This window comes from Excalfactoria chinensis, chromosome 1 (genome assembly GCF_039878825.1).
Source record: "Excalfactoria chinensis isolate bCotChi1 chromosome 1, bCotChi1.hap2, whole genome shotgun sequence".
NCBI lineage: Eukaryota > Metazoa > Chordata > Aves > Galliformes > Phasianidae > Excalfactoria > Excalfactoria chinensis.
The window spans coordinates 74377163-74402284 of record NC_092825.1 but is presented as its reverse complement, the minus strand read 5'-3'; the positions used below and the strand labels follow the sequence as shown (position 1 = coordinate 74402284).

The window sequence follows — 25122 nt, the reverse complement described above, 5'->3', positions numbered from 1 at the left end:
CTGGAGTTAATCTCTGTAGTCAATACTTTCAGTACTATCAGGTAATGAATGGGAAAAATCTTACATATAAAAAGTAGTATCCTTTATTTAAAATACCATGTGCTATAAATCATCATATTCTATGAGCTATATGGACAATCTTGCTTACTAATTCAACTTCTACAATACCCGCAAAAGCAAATTATTCAGTTTATCTTGTTAGTGGTATTTCTATTCCTTCAGTTTTCTTGGACATCTTTTTTCATTATCATTCATGGATTTCACATTACTGGTCGTTTTATGCCACTGCCATGTCACTCAGTGGTGTACATGATAAGCATTTAAAGAAGAGTTCCCCAGTAACCGTAATACTTCCAGGTGCACAGTCCACGCACAAGCATAAACTCTGGCAAACCCTGCACCAGAAGAACATGAAACTTTTAGTCTTGTCAAAGCCCACTGACAGCATGATGACCTCTTCTACTGAGCCAATACACTGGCATATCGATCAAAGCACAACTTGCATCTTTAGTTCTCTCAGCCTTCTCTTCAAATTGACTGCACACTCAACTACAGAAGAATTTGAAATCTTCTGCCAAAGGATGGGAGATTTAGGATGACTGCAGCAAGAATCTATCAACAGTTTATCGTAAAGAAGAAAAGCAGAGTAGGTATGAAGCCAAGGTATGTGTGGATTACATATCCCTAGAGAATGTGGATTCAGGCAGTACTACTCTATGGCTCAGAGGCAGATCAGAATCAGGCCTGTACACTCTACTTTAACTTCCAAAGACTTCTTCCAGCTGGTGAATCAGAAAGGCAACTCACAGGGACTGCTAGGTTGATCATCAGCTTAAACAGAATCTACAAGGATTTTCAAAGACCCCTAGAAAGAGCCTGAGCTTCCCAGGATATCCTCAGTCACTTCCCCAGCCTACAACTCAGGAGTCGGAAGTCTTGGAGAACAATGACAGGTGAATCAGATTATCAAGAGTGACTGTGACTGTATAAATTCATTACTGACCGCATGAATGTGAATGCTAACTGTCAATGGGATATAATGCTGATTGAAATACAACAGGAAAAGTTGCAAGGACTTTTCAGCTTCTCTGTACTGATCAGCATTGTGGCACAGACAGCATCCTAAGAGATGAAATGGATAGCTTACTGCTGAAAGAATGCAATCTGGTGAGAAAGGGAATACAAACGATGGAGTAATGCCATGAAGGACTAAGGCAAAACTTTTAACAAGCCGTGTAGAAGGCAGCTTTCAGGTAAACAGACCAACTCATATTTGAACAATGAGACTTTGAAACAACTTGAGAAAACAGCATGCATAGAATAGCACATTTTTCCAAAGAGGTAAATCTGCTAGTCATTTCAGATTTGCTCATAAAAAACAGCAGGATGGCAATGTAGTTTAACTGTTCAGAGCTAACTTGAAGATAACTATTAATTTCATTTCAATTAATCAGCTTCCAGGGTTACAAAAAGAAATACTTGGGTGAATACGATGACCAGGCACCTTACAAAAATGAGATCCGTACAGAGATCAAACAAATTCCTTTTGAACTGGAATTGGTCTGTCTTCCAATTCTGCCACTATTTTTGACTGAAAATTGAAATAAGGCATTCAAGAGACGTAAGTCCTCCTCTCTGTAGAGGTGGGATATTCCCCAGCATCACAAATATGAACTGAGATTACATATGAACGCATAGATCCTGTAAGTCCAAAATGGAATCCTATCCTTCCTCCACATGTGATGCTGTAAAAAAGCTATCCATCTTCACACTGACAGACTCTGAGTAAAGCAGCAGCACCCGCCAACTGTTGGTGTTATGGCAGAGAGGCAGAGATGGTCTCATGGCCCGAGACTGAATTTCTTTGTTTTATCCAGCAGGATGCAGGTGCAGTAGTCTATGGACTCTCTAATGCAGCATCACAGATCTAAGGCTGGTCTTATTTAGAGGTTCGTTGACTTGGCAGAGTGTGACACCAGCAACAGTCTGTCCCAAAGCTGATGATATTCTTGTGTTACCTTTCCTATCAAGTTCTAAAATCTTCAGCAAGCCTAAGTAGCACACTGTAAGCATCCAAAAATTCTGCACGTGATCACTAAAACACAATCTGGGGGACTGAGTACCCAAAATATCAGGAGAAAGCTCTTGTTCCAGTGATGCTAGCTCTAAGGCAAAGCAGTCAGCCTACATAACTGCAAAACTGTGATCATGTGGCACCTGTTTCTGGTTACATGAATTGCCAAAATGGAAATAAAGTTAGTATTTTTCACTAGTAAAGAAGTGAAAAGACAGGATGCCTTATTTTCTGCAGGGTGGTCCTCAATCCTCTCCAAATCACTAATGGTAAACCATACACCTTGTCATCATAAGTTTAGGGATGCAAGATAAAGTACTTGAGTTGGGGAATGAGTTAGAGTACACTGGGGAGCACTGTAGACCAGCTACAGTGTGTGGAATTCTTGCAACACAAGCTGCTCTTTCACCTGTCACAGATGGGAGACGATGGTCTTATATGCCTGCAGGGGAAAGAACTCCTAAACATCAAAAAGATCTGCTGCTGAGGAAAAAAAAAGTACTGGCTGGCCACAGAATGCTTGAAGTCAAGAGGTAAACCAGAGAATGGAGAGGGTTCAAAATGGCCTTTCTCACCTCAGGGGTCTTTAGAAGCCATCAACAGGAACAAACAAAACCAAGGGACCACAGGGATGGTCTCAGAAATGATGAAAGTCTGAGTGATTCTCACATCAGTTGTGATAACTTCAGTTCCATAGGCAAGTAAATACGAATAGAGGCAGAAGTAAATTAAGAATAAGGGCTGTATTACCTTGTTTTGTTAAAGAAGGATGAAGCCATTGCAAATATAGGGTGACAGAGTTTGCCTGAAGACACAGAGATGTATGAGAGAGGAAAAGCAACTTGAGAGAATATTATTACTGTCTTAAAATATTCTAATAATTAAAAAAGGCTCCAGACACAAATGTCATGGCATAAAATCACCTCAGTGCTAAATAAGCAGCTGTGCTGCCACTGCAAGACAGGACCATTTTGCTTATTATCACAGTGGTAAAATCTACTCAGACCAAAACTGCTCCAGTGGAATCTATCTGAAACAATACTATGCAGAAATCTTGGTGCCTAGATCACTTGTCATGTGACCAAGAATCTCCTGTTATTTATGTAAGCCACAGAAAGCATGATTTCAAAGTAGAATTTCAGGAGATGGTATTTTGTGGCATGATAATAAAGATAATGATAGTAAAGACTGACTGCAGCAAGTACTGAATTTAGTTTGCCTGATGCTGTCTGTACTACTGAATTTTCTTTTTTCTAAGTTTGCTTTTATACCTGCAATAAGCACAAGATACTGACAGTTGGCAATATAATGTCCTCTTTTCTATAAATGCTTCTGTTCTTTGAAATTCTGCCTTGATTTTGCTAAGACTGGATCTTCAAACTGCAGTTCTTTTCATACTCGTCCCTTACAGAAACTTAAGCTGCTTCATAATGTAGTAGAGCAACACTAAAATATAGTAAGACCAGTCACATACTTCTGTTTACTATGAGTAACCCTGGGAAGAAGAGGGAAAGGACAGTTCTGGTCTACCCAAAGAAAAAAGCTCTCTGTCCTCAGTACACAGCCTCAGTGCCTTGCTGTCTTCTCTAGGAAACCAAATGGGGCAAAAGTCTATAGGAAAGAGAAGCTTCTGCCTATGCTGACTCAAAAATAAGTTTATCAGCTGAACCAGGACAACTATCTGTCCTCCAAAAGTGTCTTTCTGCAACCAGCTAGTTCTCCCATTACTATATATACAATTATGTCTAAATTCTGCTGTTATAGCGTTAAGAAGTTGTTGACATTTCACACATAGCAGATCATTATTTTCTCTGAAAAAATCAGGGCAGAAAAAAAATAAAATAAAAACTACCGAGACTGTGAGACTGAACAAAAGAAAAGTAGGACACTGCAAATTCACAGCTGTCTGTACAACTTTCAGTCTATTGCTCGCGTGTGTTCTTACAGTCATTAAATATGTAACCAAAATTCTTATCCCTCTGTCTTCTGACTTATTTAGGGTACAGAATAAAAATCTGAAGGAAAAAATAAGGGCTGTGCTTGCAACTGTAAATTTAGCACTGCCAATTCTTAATATCTGGTTTAAAATTTGTAATGCAAGTTTTCAGAAAGCAACAACGCCTGCAATATCATCTCCTATCTTTTTCCTTAACAGTCCTTGCATTTGGCAACATTATAATGATACTAGGTAATCCTAGTGAACAAATGCATGAATTCTCAACTTAAAACTGCTACGAGTAGTTCCCATCACTTCTACAAGGATATTATTGCAGAAGTCCACTTCTCTGATGGCCACACAAAGCCATTTTCAATTTCTAGGCTATATTTATGCATGGCAAGCATATAAATTCTTGCTCTTTATGCAGCTGTGCTACTTTTAGCTTGAAATAGCTGTATTTCTTTTTAGTGTTTATCCACAGATACAACAAGAAATCTATTATTTTCTCGGATATTACTTTTCTCATCTAAGCAGGTCAACTTCTTTTCTTACTGCAAGATAAAAGGTCTGTCACCCTCATCGTTTTGTTGGTCCTTATCTGCACTCTTTCTGCTTTGGATTCAGATTTGTACAGAGTATTCTGGATGACAAATTAGACATGTCTTTTAAGGCAGTGTTAATATTCTCTTATCTCTGTTGAAAACTCTTCACCTGCTACAGACTAAGGCAACAATGGCATTTTTCAACTCCCAGTTTACATAAAGAGCTCCTGGTCTTTTTTTTTATTAACTTCTTTGTTTTGACAGTCCAGTCAAGGTCTTCCTGTTTATTATTCTAAGACTCCCATGTTTTATTTGTGTCTTTTAATTTTATAGCCATAGTTAAGTGTAAGTAGCACATTCCAACTTTATGCATCAAGGTCACTATTAAAGACAAAAAAAATTAAAAGAGAACATGATCCTAAAGACTAACTTGAGAAATTTCCAGCCCAACCATGAAGGCTGACACTGCCTTCTCATTAGTCAGGTCTTTGATCATATCACAATTTGCACAGTAACCTCCATCCTCTCTACTCTAATTGTGCTTAGCCAGAATGCATTATTACTAAAAATTAGCTGAAATTGCTTTTGCAAATTTCTCACTCTACACAACTGTAAGAATAATATATATGAAATGAAAAACTGCCTTTGAATCTGGGCTGACAAGAATTCACACATACTCCTTCATCTCCACACCCACATTGTATACTGTAGCCAACTGATGCAAAAATAGGGGCAAACATGCAGGAAGATTTCAGATTTACTCACCATGGTGGAGATGAGAAGTAAATACAGTTAATGTTAAGACAATTACACTGGTATAAAAACAGCACAAACTAGAAAAGGAGTAAGTCTATAACAACTCTTAGAAATAATTTCAACAATTTCCATATTCGGCTACTGAAATAACTAGCAATGTATCTTACTTGTTCTGTCATATGACTCATGACAAGTATGTGCAATTTCAGCCCCAAGCTGCAAATAATGTCCAGCTTTGTCATCTCGGGAACCATCTGCTCCAAGGGCAAACATTCCTCCCGCAAAGCAGGTCAAATGGCCCATCTTTCTCTCAAGGTGCCCATTCTTCCACTCCCCAATGAAGGTCAGTCCTCCATTGGACTTTCTGATGAGGTGTTTTTCTATGGCCTACAAGGAGATTAAAAGAATTTAAATGCAAGTTTTACATACTAATACTTCTTCAAATAATAAAATACTGTTTTCAAAACAAGAATATTTTTCTTCTATGAAACACACTTGTGAGTACCACATGAACAGCTATAAGAACATAATTTCAGTGAACACAAAAAATACCCTACTTACTAAATTACGTTTACTAGACCTGTCAAAGAAAAGTCACAACGCAGCTGACATTACAATTTTCTTTTGAGAATTAAGCACATTTTATGGTTCACTTGACTGCTCATCTACTTGTTAACTATGAGAAGTAAGTATCCGTTGTACCATACTGGTTGTGTGTATTCACGCAAATTTTCTGGATACTTTCAGTCAGCAATGTATGTAAATGCAGCACCTGTACTCTTAGTCAGCCTTTAATAGAAAGCGAGAAGAACGCTCCATCTTCCTTTTAGCCTCTCCACAGCAGCTCTTTGATTGCACACTGTCAAAGAATGGGTGAGGGTTTGTGCAGCTGTTCACAAAGAAGCACTATTATTAGAAGGTGAAGTAACAGCTGCTTGTTCTTTGCACTTTTGTATCTGTGTATGTTCTTGCCTGCGATTTATAATCACACAAACATGACACTGCTTGGAGAAGAGCTAATGCAACTTGCCAAAGTTTGCAAATTCAATTGAAAGTTTGCCAACTACAGGGAAAAACGTATTTACTTAAGCCTCTTTCAAAGAAAGTGATAATCTCCATCATCTACTGCAGTAATTACTCTTCTTATCATTATACAGTTTTTCTTGTTCTGTAACTTGAATGTTGTTACAGTTCAAGCCCATCACCAATATTTTCTTCATCATAGAGACATTTCTACCTTCTTTATCAAAGTCTCTTTTGTAACAATCTGATAGGTGCACAACTTCCTTCAAAGAACATGGAAGCTCTGGTCAGAATATTCTAAAGCTTGTTAGAGTCGAAGTATTAAAGTGCCATAAAAAAAGCATTTATTACTCTCCTTCTTATCCTCAAGGTCTATTAGAGAAGTGAATTATTACTCCTCATTGCTGCTTTTCTAATGCCTACAATATATTACAGCTCAAAGGTGCTGAGATATACTGAGACCACACAGAAAGAGGATGTTGCATTTAATAAACTACAGGGATTATCTTGGACATGGAGGCCATGTCTGCTGTACACAGTGGTATCACTGGTATCCACACAGTATCTATACTTGCTGTTACCATGAAGACTTGGGTAACAAATACATGGATTAATCAATTAACATCTTATAATTCAGATTTAAAAGTAAAGAGTGAAATAGCTGTGACAATAGATATTCCAAGTTAACTTTTATTTATTTATTTTACTGTTGCTACTATAGGGCTGCTAAAGCAGCTTTATTGAACTCAGCACTATTTGGACTGTCCAGATACTGAAATAATGTCTGATAGCAGCAACTTTTCTAAATCGATATAATGATGGGAATCTACACCTCAGCAATGCAGCCAACACAGTTCTTGTAGTCCCCATATGCCCAAAGTGAATGCACTAGATAAAAGCCAATACAGTGGATTACAGGGAGATGAAAGTGTAATAATACAGCAAGGCTCTACCTTTTTACTTGTTCCTTATCATTTGGATGGTAAAATTCCTCTATTATCTTCTGCTGAGTCCATGTATTCTGAAAGTAATGAAAAAGATGTGCTGCTATCTGCAGCCCTCTTGGGTTCACTTCTTCGCTAATACTACTGACAGATCTGAATTTTGTGCTCATGGCAGGATCCAGTGAAAAGAACGCAGAAATAATTGACCGAGGAGGAACTGATGGTTGCAAAGTGACTGTGCAACAATCATGCAAATTGGTATTGTGGACGGCTACACTACTGTGGCTTCTACTGCTGGGATACCTGGTACTGTTAACTGTTAAAGCCTCACCTGTCCTGGAAGTACTGGCACAGGAAAGACAGAAGGTGCTGAAGATGATGCTAAGATGCATAGCATTAGCTGCACTGATTCAATTATCCTGGACTGTGGCAAAAGATTGTGTCAAAAATGATATACAATGATGATAGGATTTCTATGATCATATGGTACATAAAACTTGAGGCATCATTTTTTGAGAAATAGACTGTTTTCTTAAATGAACAAGAGAGCTTAAAAGAGTTTATACTGCTTATATATTAGCTAGGTAATAATGAAGTACTATCTTCACAGTAGCAAAACAAGCACCCTCAACAAGAAAATAAATGCAATCCTCTCAAAATATTACAAAAAACCTGCATTCTCTGAGCTGTCTTGGAACAGAACTTGCTCTGTCATTGACAGCTGAATACACTGCTGGATTCTTCTTCTAGATATCTAATGCTGTGCAATAACAAAGAGCGTAGATCAATTCTGTGAGTCCAGCAGCTTAGAGCAGTCAAAGTGAACAGATCAAAAGGAAGCTTCCCTACCTCCAGCCAATGTAAGGAGGACAGCACACTTTAAGCCAGGCTGGCTAGAAGGTCCACATGATGATGTTGAATGCAAAGAAGTTAGTTCATCCTCAGCATTTATCACCACAAGAAATTCTCAAAGAGTATCACAATTTCTGCAAATCTACATAGTAGACCACTGAAAAGATGTGTTCTCTGCAGTAGAAGACTACACTCATGTTACAGGAGCATGTAGAGGTTGTGGAGAACAGAATTTGTTCACACCTGCTATGAAGTATGTGGTGGCTCGGCTAAGACTTTATATGACATGGATTGGGAACCATAACATCTGAAAAACACGTGCTATCATCATCTTTCTTCCTCTCAGTATCTCAAGGGATAGGATATCACAGTCTACTGCAAGACCTGAGAGGGAAGGTGTGGTGTTATGTCTTCCGTACTCTTCATTATATAAGCTAAGGGAGTGCAATGTGACAGAAAAGATACCTTCTTTTAGATTGGTGGGTGCTGAGAACATTTCCAACTCTGTACTATGAGTAGGAAGAATGTATTTTACACCCTTCTGTTTGCATAAATGACACTAAGACTTGGCTCAGTGTTTTGAAAACCAAACAATAAGAAATGTTATCTGTGAAGGAAGAACTATGGTATGGGCAACAACAAAACAAGAGTGAAGGAACTGGCTCTGAAAATAATTGGAGATTTTAATTAAAAATTCAATATTTAAAGTATATAAAACAAACCCCTATTCTCTCTGCACATTGTTTTCAGTATTAAGTAGGACTTGAAGTAAATACAAACTCTGATCCAAAAGGATATTCCAAAATGTATAAGTCACTATTGTTTGTGTAGATTCAAATGTGCACAAGTGGGGTTGGCTGAGAGAAAGCTGCAGGGGAAGCATTATGATGCACTGCAGGTCATAATACCTAAGAAGCAGGAACAGCTTGGCTCTTTCTCTGTCCTATGCACGACATCCTTTCTAGTCCCATATCTGCTTTGCTGTGTCTCAAGAGTCAGAGATTTGCCAACGTAAAATATCTGTGAGACTGGACATACAGCAAAGAGAATCAAAGTTTATGTTCTCTAATTTTCAACTGTATCTAAGAGCCAGAACAGAATATTTCAACAGTAACCACAACAGATGTTAAGAGCTAGCTACCAAATTTTAAAGCCCAGAGAACACAAAAAACCTGCATCTAGAACTACTGAAAGAATTCAGCTACTGCTTTGAACTACCAACACTGGAAAACCTAACAAAATTCATAAAGACCGAGAAATAGCTGATGATGTAACAGCATTTTAAAAGGTTAATGAAAGAACCATATAAAATTAGTTATGTAGTTTGAAGAAAAATAAATGATTGAATGACAAGTGTACTCTGATATTACTAGGAGTATAAGGAATTTCTTCGGTACTGCACAAAACATTGGTCCTAAACAAAATCAGGGCAGCACATATGAAGTGGATTAACAGCTGGACTGGTAGAACAGTTCAAAAGAGATTGCAAAAAATCCTTATTCCATAAAGATTCTGAAAGGATGCTTTTATTCAATGTTAGGCAGCATTTCTACTAGTAATCTGCAAGAAAAAAAATGTGAAAAAAATTTTGCAAATGATACTAAAACTGATGGAGATATAGATACTGATAAAGGAAAAGACAGCTCTATAAAATCATACAGAACAAGTGATAAAATAGGTATCACTTGAACAACTGTGTTTTAATAGAGATAAGTATAAGGTCATGCATCAAGGAATTGGGAATGAAAATCACAGCAGTAGGAGAGCAGTAAATCAAAAATACTGCAACAAACTTCAGAGTCAAACCAACTGAAAAATGGATGAGAGTGGGAAGCAAAGGTTAAGAATGCAAACAAAGCTCTTGGCTGGGTGGAAAAACTGGGAAGGAATCATGTGATGATTAGAATTAACAGAAGCATTACAGAAACTACATATCTAATTCTTGTCTCCACAGACTTAAAGATGCTGGAAAGTACTTAGAGCTTAAGAAGTAACTCAGAGCCTGAAAGAACTGTATTATAATGTGACCTAAAAGGAAATCATGTATCTCTTTTGGAAGAGCACATCCCTCATATTTTTGTTGGTAAGAGCTACAAGATTGGATAATCTTCAAACAAGGTAAAAAAAAAAAAGTTCAAGCAGTTGAAAGCCAAAGCTGATGAAATTCAGGTCTGGAATAAGACACATTACAGATATAAAGCAACTTCAACTGGAATTTTACTACACTCACTTTTTTAAATGTGAATTTTCAGAACCCCAAGAACAGAGATTTTTCTTTAGGAGACTACCTGCGCTAAGCTTTCAAGGCTTGTGTTGAAAGCAACACGGCATGTAGAGTTTGGAACAGGTTTGGCACCAAGTATGAATCTGCATGCAGACAAGGTCACACAATCCCTGCTGCTGTTTGCACCACAGCTAACACAACTGAAGCTAGTTTTACTGTCACTCTGTTATTCTTAACAGTAGCTTAGGTACATGGACATATATATGTGTATAAGTAAGCCTGACAAAATAAGATGCCCATGTATGGGCAAACTGAGGAATAACAGTCATGCATCGGAGCTACGAGATGTGGTTTAGTGGTTTGCTGTAGCTACAGTAATGGGAAGACGGTTGGAATAGATGATCTTGTAGGTCCTTTCCAAACTTGTGATTCTATGATTCTAAAAAGCTCAGAGCCACCACAAAAGTCCCTACCCGAAATCCCCCTGAACTGCCTCTGGTCTTCTTGGGCTGCACTACTTGATTTGTGAAAACAAACAAGACCATATTACAAAAGATCGATAGAGCAACGAGGAGGTATGAATTGCATTTCACAAGACAAATATCAATGATAACATCTAAACGCTTTACAAAATAATTTGAAGAATAAAACATATCAGGACTTTTAGTTTCTAGAATTACTCTGAACCTGGGATTAAAAGAAAAAAAAACCAAACCAAACCAAAACAAAAAACTCTGTCATCTTGTACATCTTACAGTTATTAAGAGTTATTTCCAATAAAATGTGCTTTGGATTACTACATTACAACACTGAGCTAACGTTTTTAGCACAGCAATTTGCATCAGACATATTTCAGAATAATACTTCTGAAATTACTCAGGGTAAAGCTTACATAATCAAAACAAGTCCTATATGTTTTTTTGTTTTTTGTTTTTTTTTTTTTCTTTTTCAATTATCAAATACACTTTTTAAGTTCTACTATACAGGAAAACTCAATGAATTATAATCACCTCAATGGCATCGTCGTACATTTTTCTTGCTTCTGTGTCCGTTTTGTCTGACATAAGCCAGGCTTTCAATAAATATTCATAAAAACTGTCTCCCAGCCCGCCCACAGATGTGTGATCTGCAGTAAGAAAAGAGGGGAAAAAAAAAGAAGTTGAAGAGCTTATACAATAGCACCTTTCATTTATTTAAAACATACGCTTACATTTGAATATATACCACTGTACAGTTATCATTACTTTAAGCCTACTTAGTAGAACAAGGCTGTAATGTATTCCCTTCCAACTTTTTTCATAGATCTGATTACTCATAGCAGACAGGGTAATTTTCCATGCCCGCTACTTGTTGTCTACACAAACTGTGCCTTATATCACAGATTTAGTTGAACCAAAGTTTTTACTTAATTCCACAGTACCTAACTGTTTTGCTGCTAGGGTTGTATAAATTACATGTGTGTGTGTATGTATATTAAAACATAAGAGCTCAGTGTCCAGAAAGTGACTAGGTCGTGTGGCTGGCTATAAATCACCATGAACTATAAGGAATCTACTTTTTCCAGGAGATTTTTACTTCCAACTGAACAGTTACTTAACAAACTAATGAACTTCTCAAAGTAAATGCTCTTATTTAAATTCCTCCTGGTACACCACAAGCCCTGCTCTGTTTCTTTACGCTTGAGCAGCCACACCATGTGCTACACTGCAAGGCTGTCTGAGTACTGGAATTCAGCACCACATAACCTAGATCTCCTAATACCCAGATTACTTTTTGTCACCTTCTTCCTTTCTCACAGAGATGAACTTTCACAAGCAGCGTCATTGCTACTCTGTGCTGACAGACAACCTGAGAAGTACCTATGTTTTCTGTCTGGGTGACTATCACACATCCTCCTCACATGAAGCTTAGTGATGGTCTGACAGTGCTGCAGAGCTCCTGTTCTAACCAAGGCAAGCACTCTCTCAGTACACACTCTTCAATCAAAAACTATTATGATCTCTGAGATTTAATACGCATTTTCAAGCAGAACAGCACATAGCCTCTTCATTCTCAGGATAACAGCTGGCATCAGAAGATTTAGCTTGATCACTAAAGATGGTAAGGAAATATTTAAGAATGACTTTCTCACAGTGACAGAAATCCTATGCACAGTTTTTATAATCATGCAACTCCCATTTTACTGTACGGGGAAAAACATTTTAAAAAGTAAATATAAATATTTCATTTTAAACTTCTTCAGAAAAATTGTGTTATTTACAAACTTTCAGGGATAAAGGTGTAAAAGAAAAAGTAGAGCTCTCCCATTTTATATCGCAAGCACTGCTATGCCCTGCATGCCTCCTTGCCTCTAGAGTTACAAGCAGAAATTCAGAGCTGGTAGATGCTTTTACTTTTACCTAATTCTTCTTGCTGCCTCTCAACTCCTCTGCTAATTACTCAATGATTTCTGAATGTATGTAGAGGCAAAAAGAAAGCCTGTTAGCTTTCCTGTGTGTTTTCAGGTTGTGAGTTTGGGGGAAATACTTTCATACCCCTTTTTTCCATTCCAGCACCTCTGGAGAGACTTTCACACCCAACTATTCCATGAACTTAACTAAAAACAATCAGCTTTCTAGTTTTAAGCTGTAAGAGGACATTCAGGCAACGAGTCATTTTCTTCCCCATATGCAAGCACTAGAAATCACTCCTTCAAGGAACAATTACATTCTCACAGACAGGAGAACTAAGGGTCCATGATTGTCAGAGAAAAATAAATCATCTCAAGACTTCAAAGTTACAGCTCTTGTCAACGCTACTCAAGGGCCTTCAAAAGAGATGCAGCGTAAAACTACTTCTACCTCCTCTTCAGCCAAGTTCTGCCACTTCAAAGACTGCTGCCAGCACTGCTACTGCACCAGGTGTCCCTCACAGATGTCAGAACAGGGCTGCTACTGTCTCTGAGCAGCATCCTTCTTCTAGCCTCTCCAGCTGGGTCCAGGGCACGAGAACAGGAAGATGAGTGGAAAACGTTTCTTTCTTGAAGTGAAAAATCCACGTTTCAAGTGAATTTCCAAAATCAATTATTGGAAATGCTCCCTGTTTCACCCCTGCTTCTTCAGACAATAATTTGAGAACTGTCCTGATCAGCAGCTCTCTGCCTCCTCCACATTCCTCCCTGTCTTGGCTGAAAAGTCCAAGGAATGCAGGAGCTGGTAGCATAAGGACACACAACACAGAGCCACATCCAAGGCAGCCTCTTTTGCACCGTCTTCATGTGTTCAGAGCACGGAGCTGTGCAAGTCTCTCAGGTGCAAATTCTTCTCCCGTTCAAGCAGAGACAAAAACACAGTAAGGTGAAGAGTTCCTGAGGGCCTCAGCTCCCTGCAGCAGGTCTCTGTTTATTGCCATTTTGCAAACCTCACAACAACTACCATCTGTTTTCAAGGCTCCTCCTGGATTAAACACCAGGCTCCACCACTCTAGCTGGTGCTCCTCACAGCTGGACCTCAGGGAAGATCTGTCAGAAGGGGCATGCTCACTCTGTGCCATCTCATCTGCAGCAGGAAAGGGAGAGATGGGGTTTAAGTGCTGCGATTTTTCCCATTCCTACAAGCTGCATTAGCTGTGCTCCTGGCAATATCATCTCGAGCTTGTCTTCTAGGGTAATAAGAAGCTGCCAAAGCAGAATTTGCTTCATTTTGTGTAGGGACGATAAGTAGAAATGACTAAAAACTAAAGAACTTTTCCTGACAAGCTTCTCTCATGTAGCATGGAAATGCCAAAGCAAAATTTTTCAAGATCCTTTAAAAAACATATAACCAAGACAAACCAGATTTGGGTTATCACTTACCATTCTGTCCTACACAGACAGCTCCCTATCAAAACTTAATTAAGTGGTTATCTCTACTGCTCTTTGAGCCAAAACTCAGGTAGACTCAGACATTCAATTCAGCTCTGCTCAAAATGTTTTACTCAAAAATGTTTTGCACATAAAACATTTCAAGTTTCTTAAGTATCTTAAGATTATGCCTTAACCTTGCACGCCAATCCAGAGAACAAAATGCACAGGTCATGATTTGAATAAAAGAGTTTGTGACAGGGACTTGGCACTACTCTTTAGTAGATAACTCTGAAGGTATTATGTTTAAAAAGGTTAAGCATTTTGCAAATTTGACCATGAATTTAATTTTTCACATCTCTAAGAATTATGTAATCAGCTCTTTGTCATTTAAAGTTTTTTAGTGTAAAAAGCTATTTTATAGAGAAATCCTGAAGGAAAATTCTTTCCAGATAAGACAAATATAGCAAAGAGAACAGAAGTGTGAAGGCATATCCAATATGGCAGAAACCACACATTCTGTTCAATGACAAGTAAACGTTATTAGAATAATCACCAAGTTTGAAAGACAAATTAAGATTTTTACAGCCTTTCCCTCCCTCCCCTTTTCTTTTTTAAAGTAGGCCCAGATGATCTTTTTCAATAGGGAAAGGATTCCAGCAAAGAATTCCTTGAGAATTCTTATTCTAAATTAGAAAGGTCAGTAGGGGCATTTGCAAAGTGTATCGTCAAGATTTGCAACCAAATGCAATTATGTAGGTCACTCCAAAAGTAATGCTTTCTATATATCTCCATGGAAACTACAACAGATACAAAGAGCACAATAACATTATCTGACAGAGCACGTTCTCAGCTAGAAGAGAATACTTTTCAACACATTCACCACTATTAGCTGTGTATTTTCTCTAGAGATGAACCTGGATGCCACACTTGTCAAAATCTGCACCAGCAGAGATGACACTGTCACCATCACCACTGCTAAAACACACTCACTGGGCTCACACACACTCTGAGACTTCAAAACATTTACATCCTGCAAAATATTGGTATTTTCTTTCTTAAAAAACAGTATGCAATTGAAAAAAAAACAACACTAAACTTAAAGCAATATTTTAATGAGCTTTTAGTTTACCAACAAAGGATGACATACATTCAGTCACATCTTATTCCTGTCTCAGCAAATAATCAAACAATCACATTCACCTTTTTCCTACAGATTGACCTTTAAATTCTCACACCATTCACTACCTAGTACTTTTAAAGCTAGTTTCACTACCATTGATTTTACTCACATCAGCAATCAATTCTCACACTTTTGAAGCAGCCTCCTATGAAGAGAGCAGGACAATTATTTCACATAAAAACAAAGAAATACGCAGCTGGCCTGGTGTCTAACTGAAATGACAATGAAGCTGAGCTTGGGATGGGATGGAGAGTCATTCCTCACTGATTTGCTTTTTAATAAACAAAATGGTTTCTTTAAAGATAAATTTGTCTGTCCAAATTTCTCTCTCTCTCCAGGGCTGAGATAGTAGGGCTTTCTAATCTCAGCCACATCTGTGGCACTAAAACTTATGTGGATGAAATTCTGGGACTTTCTTTAGTCCACAGACGAAACCCAGACTCTATGCATTCACTCAGCTTGTTCTCATTTCCTACATCCAGGTCTACTTAATGGCTGCAAATAACTTTCTTCAGAGCCAGTTTGTAAACAAAACGCTGTGGTTCCCATGAATACAGTTGAAACAGAATGACTGTAAGGTAAAACCACGTAACTCCTCCTTTTGTTTATGCGAAAGGTTTGGTGTGAGCAGTGAGATGTCTTCCACAACATCAAGCCCCCTATAGATAACATTAATAATAAAATCTGCTCTAATGAAGGTCTACATGCTCTCAAGTACAAATGAAATATGTGTAGATTACTTTTAAACAGATGGCTTGAAGCAGTTAACAGCAGTTTAATGAGGCAAATTAAAAACAGTTCATGATTTGCAAAACCCTCTCTTTATGCCTGAATTGTACAACTGTCATTTCCTAGCAATGCACAGGAATAAAGTAAGAAGGCAAGTGCTGTATTAAAAACAAGACATCATGCAAAACAGGTGGGGCAGCCCCAGCACCTGGTTGATGCTCTGGCACTGTGGCAGCACAGAGAAACAGCCATGCCCCTTCCTGATCCCCTCCTCCTGCACTGCATTTGAAGTCATAAAGCTTTTTACTGCAGATGGAGTGGAGAAAAAAAAAAGCTGAGAAGTACATTTTGTGTGCTGAACACTGTACCATCATGTAAGCACAAGCAGCTGAAAATGAAGATCATCTAAAATGATAGTATTTCAATTTATGAATTTGCAACTATAATGCAGTATTTAAGACATGTAAGTACACAAGACAGTATTTTTAAATACATAGAGTTTGGGGGAAAAAAAACAAAAGAACTAGAAATTTGGGAACCTGTAAAATAAATTCAAGTCTTCTAACAGGAGATATTAATTACGACTCTAAAGCAAAAGGAAAACTGACTCAAATCTGCATGTAAGACAACGGCCAACAGACTGGCAACATCAAGATGAACAAACTGCTGGTTCATTTCAACCGAACGAGTAATAATACTGAAGTACTTTGTAAGAAAGGACGAAGTAGTAAAAGGCAAGGCTGATCCTCCTAACATCCTGTCTTTGACAAAGAACTGTTGTTCTGTTGTCAGGAAAGGATTTTCAGAGTGGCATAGTCAACTGTCTGAGGGGAGCAGTGAAGTGATTTTGCTAATATGAACTTTCATTAGGAAATTTACACATCCCACTGCCATTACTTGTTCTGGTATCAACTGGCCTTACGCAAAGCACGATCTACAGGAGATCCTTTTCTTTTTGCATAGGAAACTTCTGAAGAATTGCTCTTCCGCTTATCTTCTGGGTACCTCTGATAAAACTTCAGTTGCATCTTCATTTTATGTAGTTGGACTTAGTGCTGCTCTAAGCCCTAAGCTCAGCTGCTCTAAATAGGTGCAAGCTCCCTTTCTAATCCTTTAATCCAGAAAGCTGAAGCTCTAGAAACTGCAGTTGCTGCAATCCACAGTGGAAATTCAACCTAAACCACAGTGGATGGCTTAAAATTGCAAAAACTTGTAAATTAACCGTAGCGGAGGCAGCCGCAATAAAAAGCAATAGAGGTTCAATCTTTAGTCTGATATGAATCATTTATCACTAAGGAACATGTTACCAGCATGAGAATTTTTCTAAAAACATGCAGAGACCTATATTCAAAAAGCACATTTAAAAATGCAATGCCAAGGATTCAGAAATTAGGAGACAGATGAGCATACATTGCTTTCTGTTCTAATGCCTGGTGTCACAACAGATTCAAGCAAGAGGGAAAGACCAGCTCAGCTTTTCCGAGCCTGGGGATGTGTGATGATGAATGCTCTGCACACACAACTCTAGGGAACTCAGCAGCTGGACTCTAAAAACTCCATATAGAGAAAGTAGACACAAATATTTTTCAAAGGCTTGAAAAAATATGGGTGGTTTTGTCCTCTAGCGGTCCTAAAACACATAACTCCCATAACACTTAATATTTAAAACATGATCATTTTTTTAGGTTCTCAACTGTACCTAGGATAAAAAAAAACCCAAAACCCAAAAACCTTCAATCAGGGCATAACCATATTGCTTCTCTAACTTGATTTAGAAATGGTTGAAGAAGCATTTTTGTCAAAGCTCTTTCAAAAAAAACAAAACAAAAATGATAAATGGGCAGCTTGAGGCAGAACATTCCAAATGCAGCTTCCAGAGTTTGGAAGCTACAAATAATAGATCAGCAGTGCCTTCACAAAGATCTCCAGGATGAGGGGGCATTTTACCTCGCTGCACCAGGGCAATACAATTCCTAATTGAACTTCATGATTAAAAGTACACATCAGGGAGTTGCATTCTTCCTCCACAGAATACAAGTACAGACTCTCTCCCCAGACTTGTCACCAAACTGTAATTCTCATACGATCATCAGAAGGTACATCTTCCCACATAGCTCAGAATGCAAATTCTCTCTGGAAGAAGACATAGACAAAAGAAATGCCACTACTGTGTGTCACCTGAACTCTATTACTGGTCTAGAAAACAATCTTGACTTAATTGTAAACTGCTAATTGCACAAACTCCCTCATTTGATAGGAAATGAATGATTTAAGATTGCTTAAAAACAGTTTAGATATCTGGAAACTCTGGTACAAGAAACAATTACTAACGAAATACTAGATTCCAAAGAAGCTCAGACTTTAAAAACTTACAGAATAGGCGTCAAAAGATACACTGTTAGTCCCCAGTCATTTTAAATTAATCGTTTTCTAGGTCAACAGTCTAACACTCAAGAATATCAGGTGGTACCGTAAGACATGCTGAATTCTATTAATACAGACGGATTTATAGTGAAGAAAACAAATGTTAATTATAGCTGTTAGAGGACAAACCACATAGTCTAGATATTGATGCGCTCCCCATCGATAGCGTGGTATAAAACTCTAGTCTGGTAGTAAAGCAAAATAAAATACTCAGTTCATTACACATCAGTGTATCCAAGCACTTTTATAACCATATATGAATCTTTAGGAATTCTTCATACACACATCCTTTGAAAATTCACACAGATATTTAACACCAGAATTTTCAGTACACAAAGCTTATATTTGTTTAGGTTTTTCAGCATCCTGATGAACAGAATAGCAGAACATCTTAACCTTGCAGACTTATTAAAACACATTCCTTGTAATGAACCACTCCGCTGTATTTCATTAAAACAAAATTTTAATGGATTAACTTGCTCTCGGCTCCTAATGAATAATCAAATTTGAATGCAGTCTTTTCTTGGAACATGGATAATTACATTGGTATATGGTTGTAAAGCAAAAGGGCAGGGAGAATTTCCCATCAGAGATTACATACATTATTTTGTATTCATAACACACACATATTCCTAAATACAGGAGAAGACAGAGTATCCTAGTGAGTAAAATTAAGGAAATACGCCAAGATAGCATAAAAAATTAAACAGCAAAGAACCACTCTCACCCCATCTGCAACTGGTATACGCATCTGCCATTGGAAGTCTAGAGAGCATGTTGCATTTTTATTTTGTTCATAATGTACTGAACCGAAAGCAGATTTGAAACTGAAAGCAAACAAACAACAGCAATAAAACTCAAATCAAAAATGCCTGCATCCAGTCCTCAAACCAACCATCACATACACGGCAAAGCTCCAGTTTTTTAACTGATGTTCCAGTAACAAATAAAAAGTGAAATCTACTTGCTAAATCAAATAAATGAGCAGAAATGAAGTCAAGTTGGGAACTACTTCTTCAATAAAAGATTTTAATCCTGAATCATTTATACCTTAGAAAGAAAATCTTTTCCTTACACCAGCAGGGAAAAAGAAAAATGACCCAAGGTATAAAGCACTAAAATCTACCATCCAACAATCTAAACTGAAAAACAAAAATAATTGCAAAATAGTTTTCTGAAAATACAGGCCTACTTGGCACAATTATTTTCCTCTCCTTTTAGGTTATGCATGTTTTGCCAGGACTCAACACTACACTTCCAAATTTGTTTTTTCATTCCTCTCGGTATTCTTGATTTCTTAGTGTTGCATACAGAGCATTTTCTAATTGGTGTAATACCAGTATTAAAAAAATACTATTTAAGAGATTACTATGCCTAAGAAAGGCATCTAGTGAACAAACAAACAAATGTAAATTACAGCTGTTAGAGGACAAACCACACAGTCTAGATATCGATGTGCTGGTATTCAAATAATTTCATAAGGGAGAACACTAACAGCTTCACTTGGCAAAGACAGAGATTTTCTACCATTACCATCTTTTTCACTAGCCATAACTACCATATCAACTTGTTAATTTATGCAATTGTATTTTTAGACTTCTATTTCCTTTAATCTTTTGAAAGACTATTTCATTCTTCCATACTATCCGTTTTACCTTACAATTTGCAGGGTTTTTAATCTCACAGAAGTAAAGACTGATAAAAAATGGGTCTCTGGCTTATTTTTAACACCGAAAGTCCAGATAATGCAAATTCAAGCGGTCACTGACTTCTCAGTCTCTGCAACACAAGGGAAAAATTGCACTCAAGAAAGCCACTCATATTATAAACAGATCTTCCTCTATCCATCATTTAATTAATCCTTCCTTATTCTGACAAATGAGGATACCTACAATGTGAACACACTTTCTTTCTCAAATGATCTGGATAGGAACTACTGAGTGCAAAAGAAATAACAAATAAGGATACTGACTAACACCCAGGCACTAACAACCTGGCTGTTTGAATAGCTCAGAAAGATGCTATTCAAACACAGCCCTGATGAATTAACTTGAATATCACACTAAAGGGCAAATGTAACTGTCATATGATATTTGATGAGACTGTTGGGCTGTGCAAAACATGGGACAGCTAAAGGGGTTTGTGATTTCATGCCAAATTTACAATTGGATATTAAGGGGAAGGCCAAAGGCAGAAAAAGGGAAGGCTCAGGGTGAATTGAGGAGTGGCAAGGAGAAGTGGGAGACTGGGTGGGTTAAAAGTGCCTGAGGCATCCAGTGAGCAGTCTATCCTTTCTTATTAAATCCTTTTCTTCACTGATATTTGTCCCATCTCACTCACTATCCTGCATGTGAGTGCTGTGTGGTGTAAACATCGGCAAACAGAGAATAGGCCACAGGTCACAGAGTCTGCAAATCTATGTGCCAGCAGCTGGAGAATGGTGTGCAGCTCACAGCAAGTACAGAAAAAATGGGTCACGAAGACCTAAGTCTGTGCATCACCAAATGGAAAGACCTGCCTGAGCTTATTTTTACCAGTAAATGTAATCCCAAGTGCATGCCTGTACATGAAACATGTTAGCAAACTGCACGTTAATAAAGTTAGGTTAACAGGAGTCCAGCATTTGCAAAGACCCAAGGTCCAGGCTGATGGCTGATGTCTGGATAAGGGACCTGGGTCCAAGCACAGGCATGAGGTAATGAGGTATGCTAGTATTTGAAAGACCCCTGAGTGTGATGGTGCTTGTGAGAAGAGGGTGCAAAAAACTGGGGAGCATGAGCAAGACTTTGTCACCTGTACTTATTACGTTGAGTGCTATATGTGAGTGCTACATGCTCAGCCTCCAAGTTGTGGAACCTGTACTGGCTCAGCAGCAGTCACAACCTGGACTGAGACAGAGATACCTCCTGGCTCCCAAAATGCACTGGGCTGGGCTTCAAAAGCTGGGAAGGAGCAGTCACCAGGTGGAGAGTCTGATGAATGTGGCAGTTTCTTAACACCTTTCAAAAAGTGTAGTACAAACCTTTACATCAGATCTTCTTTCTCTCGGTTTTCTTTTAGATACTGACAAATAAATGCAGATAGATTATTCTATGTATTCCTTACAGTTTCATATCAGAAATGGAAATAGAAAGGGTGTATAACTCATGGTTTGCCTATTACCTGCAAGTTTAAGTGAAGAGGTTCAGGTAATTAGCCAGGTCAGCTTGAGAGCATTAGTCTAAATCCAGCTCTACAGGTAGGCAAAAAAAAAAAATTAGGACCCATTATTTGTGTGGATTTAGTGAAGATATTTTAAAGAAAATGTAGATCTGATCCAACACAGTTAAACTCACGGAAGCCTTCTCTAAACAAAACTCACGGGTTGCTCTGAAAGTAGTGCCTTCTATTTATTTCCAGGGAAACTACAACAGATACAAAGATTACAATAACATTATTTGAAAAAGCATATTCTCAGCTATGCTGTTTTACAATATAGTCACCACCATTGGCTATGCATTTCCTTCAGCAATGAACAAGAGGCTGCATGCTGCACTCATAAAAATCTACATCAGTAGAAGTGACTCACTGTTACTGTCACCACAGCTGAAATACATCACCTACTACCTCACTGTGCTCACATCCACTGTTTGGTCTCCACAAACAAACCAGCAGCATCACTAAATGGTAATGGGTACCTTTTTTTTCCCACATCGAGGAATTCAATGACACACCTTTGCTTTGTCTGCTCTTCTATGTCAGAGTGCCTCTCTGCTGCCATCTGTCACATGGCAACAAGATGTAATGGAATACTGATGGGAAGGTTCAGCCCCTACTGCCATACCAGCAACATCTGCCTCTGATGTTATGCACCAACATAATAAAATAGGAGGCATTACTTATGGAGCAGCCCCCCTATTTTAAAGTTAGAACTGCTTATTTTGGCTTAACTTAAGCATCTGCTGTTGGAAAATGAGAGCCCACCACTTAAACTGAAATAACACATTCACAAAGAAGTTTGTTTGGCTTATTTTAGGGATGGTCTACAGCTTAAACAACTGCAAAGCAGAGGACATAAATTTCCCAATTTCTCCCATTCAAACACAGTCATCGCTTTACGTATGAAAGAAAGCATTTAAGTTCAGTGCACCAGATAGACATATATGGTCCGATGGCACATTACCAAATCCTTGCACAACAGATGACAGAGTGCCTTGCAGTGGACTTCTCACTGGGGCCTCTTGCAAATCTATCTAAAAGGATTTGTATTAGGTAATGGTACATGACCAGAGCACTGCACAACAGCATGCCATCTGATCATCAAATCAGCATTCCACCAGTGGTAATTTCAGTATTGGCCATTACATTTCTAACAGCAATGCTCAGCTCACACACCGTAAATTCACACACTAGTTTACTTTGCAGTAACTTGTTAATGTGCTCTTACATCACTGAACACAGAAGGCTAGAATACAAGATACATTTTTTCTTAATATTCACACATATGAAAGACATATACAGTCTAAAAAAGAATTTTACTCAAACTGACACAACTTCCTTTTAGACTCAAGACAGGTAACTATAGATAGATCAGTTCCAGTATCTGAGATATGAACCCAGAGTGATTTCAGATCCTTTTCAGGAGAAAAGGAAGAAACATGAGAACCAGATGAAATGTAATACCACGTTATCAGCAGTGAAAAGCAGAAGGAAAGAATGCACAATTTATAGAAATGTGCAAATAGAAATGGCATTTCATTACGTGCCAGTAAGTGATGCAGACTGCCATTTCCTTTCTATTGCTGTTTTAGTTGGCATTCACATCTAACTTATTTGAAAATGTACCTCAGAATTAAATATACTCAACATTTCACTAAAAAAAAAGCTTTTCTTCAGCACAAAGTAATTTCTCTATAATTCTGTAATCTCTGGTTTTTAATCAGAATTCTAGACATTATACCTGAATAGCAGGCTTCTCTAGAAAGCACTGGCATAGCTGTTGAGATGCCAATCCACTCTATGATGTTCCAATATACCTGTGGGCATTGCAGCCCTGCTTTCCACCAAAAGTCCCAGCAAGATGACAACCCCTGAACTGAACCAATCCAAAAGCTGTCTACTGCACTACTCATGCTGTAATACCTGCGCATTATAAGCTCATACACAAATATTTAGTCTGCCTATGACAGCCTTTTCCCCCTGGCTATAACTCCGCGCTACATAGCACTAAGGACCCAGTCACGCATTGCTACCTTACAAAGCAGTTTTGCTGGAAAGTTGAGATGAAAAACGTGACCAGTAAGTCATTTACCTGGCAATTTTTAGGAATAGGTTTTATAGCATTCAAATGGAAAGAAATGACAGACAGAAACAGTAGAAAGAGAAGGGAATCTACCACCAAAACTGTTCTTCAAGCGAAAAGTGAAATGCATTAAATATGAAAATTTGTATTCATAAAAATGTAAACATTACAAAGGCGTGGCTATAGATTGGATTTATGTGACGGAATACAGCTCAACTTGTTAAGTACCTGAAGCCATAGTCACCTCCTTGGTGAAACTGTATTTATAGACTGGTAAGTTACTTTACTGATTATATTAGTTAAATGTACCAAAATCATTGACTGGTACGAGTGAATTAGGAATGAAACAGAATGTCTTTGTGAGTACCAAAAGAAGCAAGCAAAACAACACATTAAAAAGGATGGCTTGCTCAGGACACTGTCCCTAGAGCACCATTTCCTAGCAATGAAATTCAGGAGCGTGCTGCTTATATCACGACCAAAAAGCCAGCACTCTGATAAATCAAACGACAGCACAAATAACTCCTCAGCAGCAGATCCTGCATCCTAACATTAGGAGATGGTAAAAATGTTGCAGCGTATCACATGCACCACTCGCCATCCCCTAACCCCAATAAGAGAAAAATTATGGATACATGTTTAGAAAAAGTTTAAGTGTAGAAAAACAGCTGTGATCCAACAACATAGCCAGGATCTATAGTGGATAAAATCAGAAAGTCTGCAAAGAAAAGAATAGCTCCATAACAGCTGTTGACCCCCAGGCCAAAAACAAGCTCATCATTAACATTTAGGAACCCTGGATACATAAAGACAACTGGATAGCCACTGTCATTTGTTTTGAGTCTAGACAACTCAGAGACGTTTTGGTATCTGTCAGTTAGAGTGACTTAAGCTTTAAGATAATGAGAGCGTGCAAGTAAAAATCAGCTTACTTTATGATTTTGTAAGCAAATATCACTTTTCCCTTCCATGGGATCTCACACCAGATTTTATTACTCTACTTTCCCTACACCAGCAGGAGGGATATGAACTTTCTATTTGTGAATCAAATTCATCTCATGGAAGGTTCTAGTGGACAACGTAACATTTGGATTCTGAAGTAAAGTAATATGATGTAAGATCTTACATGTGCCAAAGAGTTACTTCAAATAAATCTTAGATATCAATGTGCAAAAGTCTTTTGTCTGCAAAGGGAAGAGACTGAAAAAAACCCAAAAAACTCCCGTATTTCTTATAGTCTATTTATGTATGAGACAGATTTATTCTACCTATTTCACACTCTTCATGACTTAGTTGGAATACTGTACAGATTAACAGAAAACCTAAATAGA

The 25122-nt window shown here is 38.0% G+C and overlaps 1 protein-coding gene across 1 annotated transcript in view; it reads right to left on the bottom strand.

The window, feature by feature from the left end:
* MAN1A2 (mannosidase alpha class 1A member 2) overlaps window positions 1–25122 on the bottom strand; it is a 126374-nt gene that overhangs the window by 19565 nt on the left and 81687 nt on the right. The window contains exons 9-10 of the mRNA XM_072339587.1: window positions 11365–11480; window positions 5479–5698 (exon numbers count right to left, since the gene is read on the bottom strand). Of these exons, the coding sequence (XP_072195688.1) occupies window positions 5479–5698; window positions 11365–11480 (336 nt within the window). The remainder of the gene's footprint in view (window positions 1–5478; window positions 5699–11364; window positions 11481–25122) is intronic.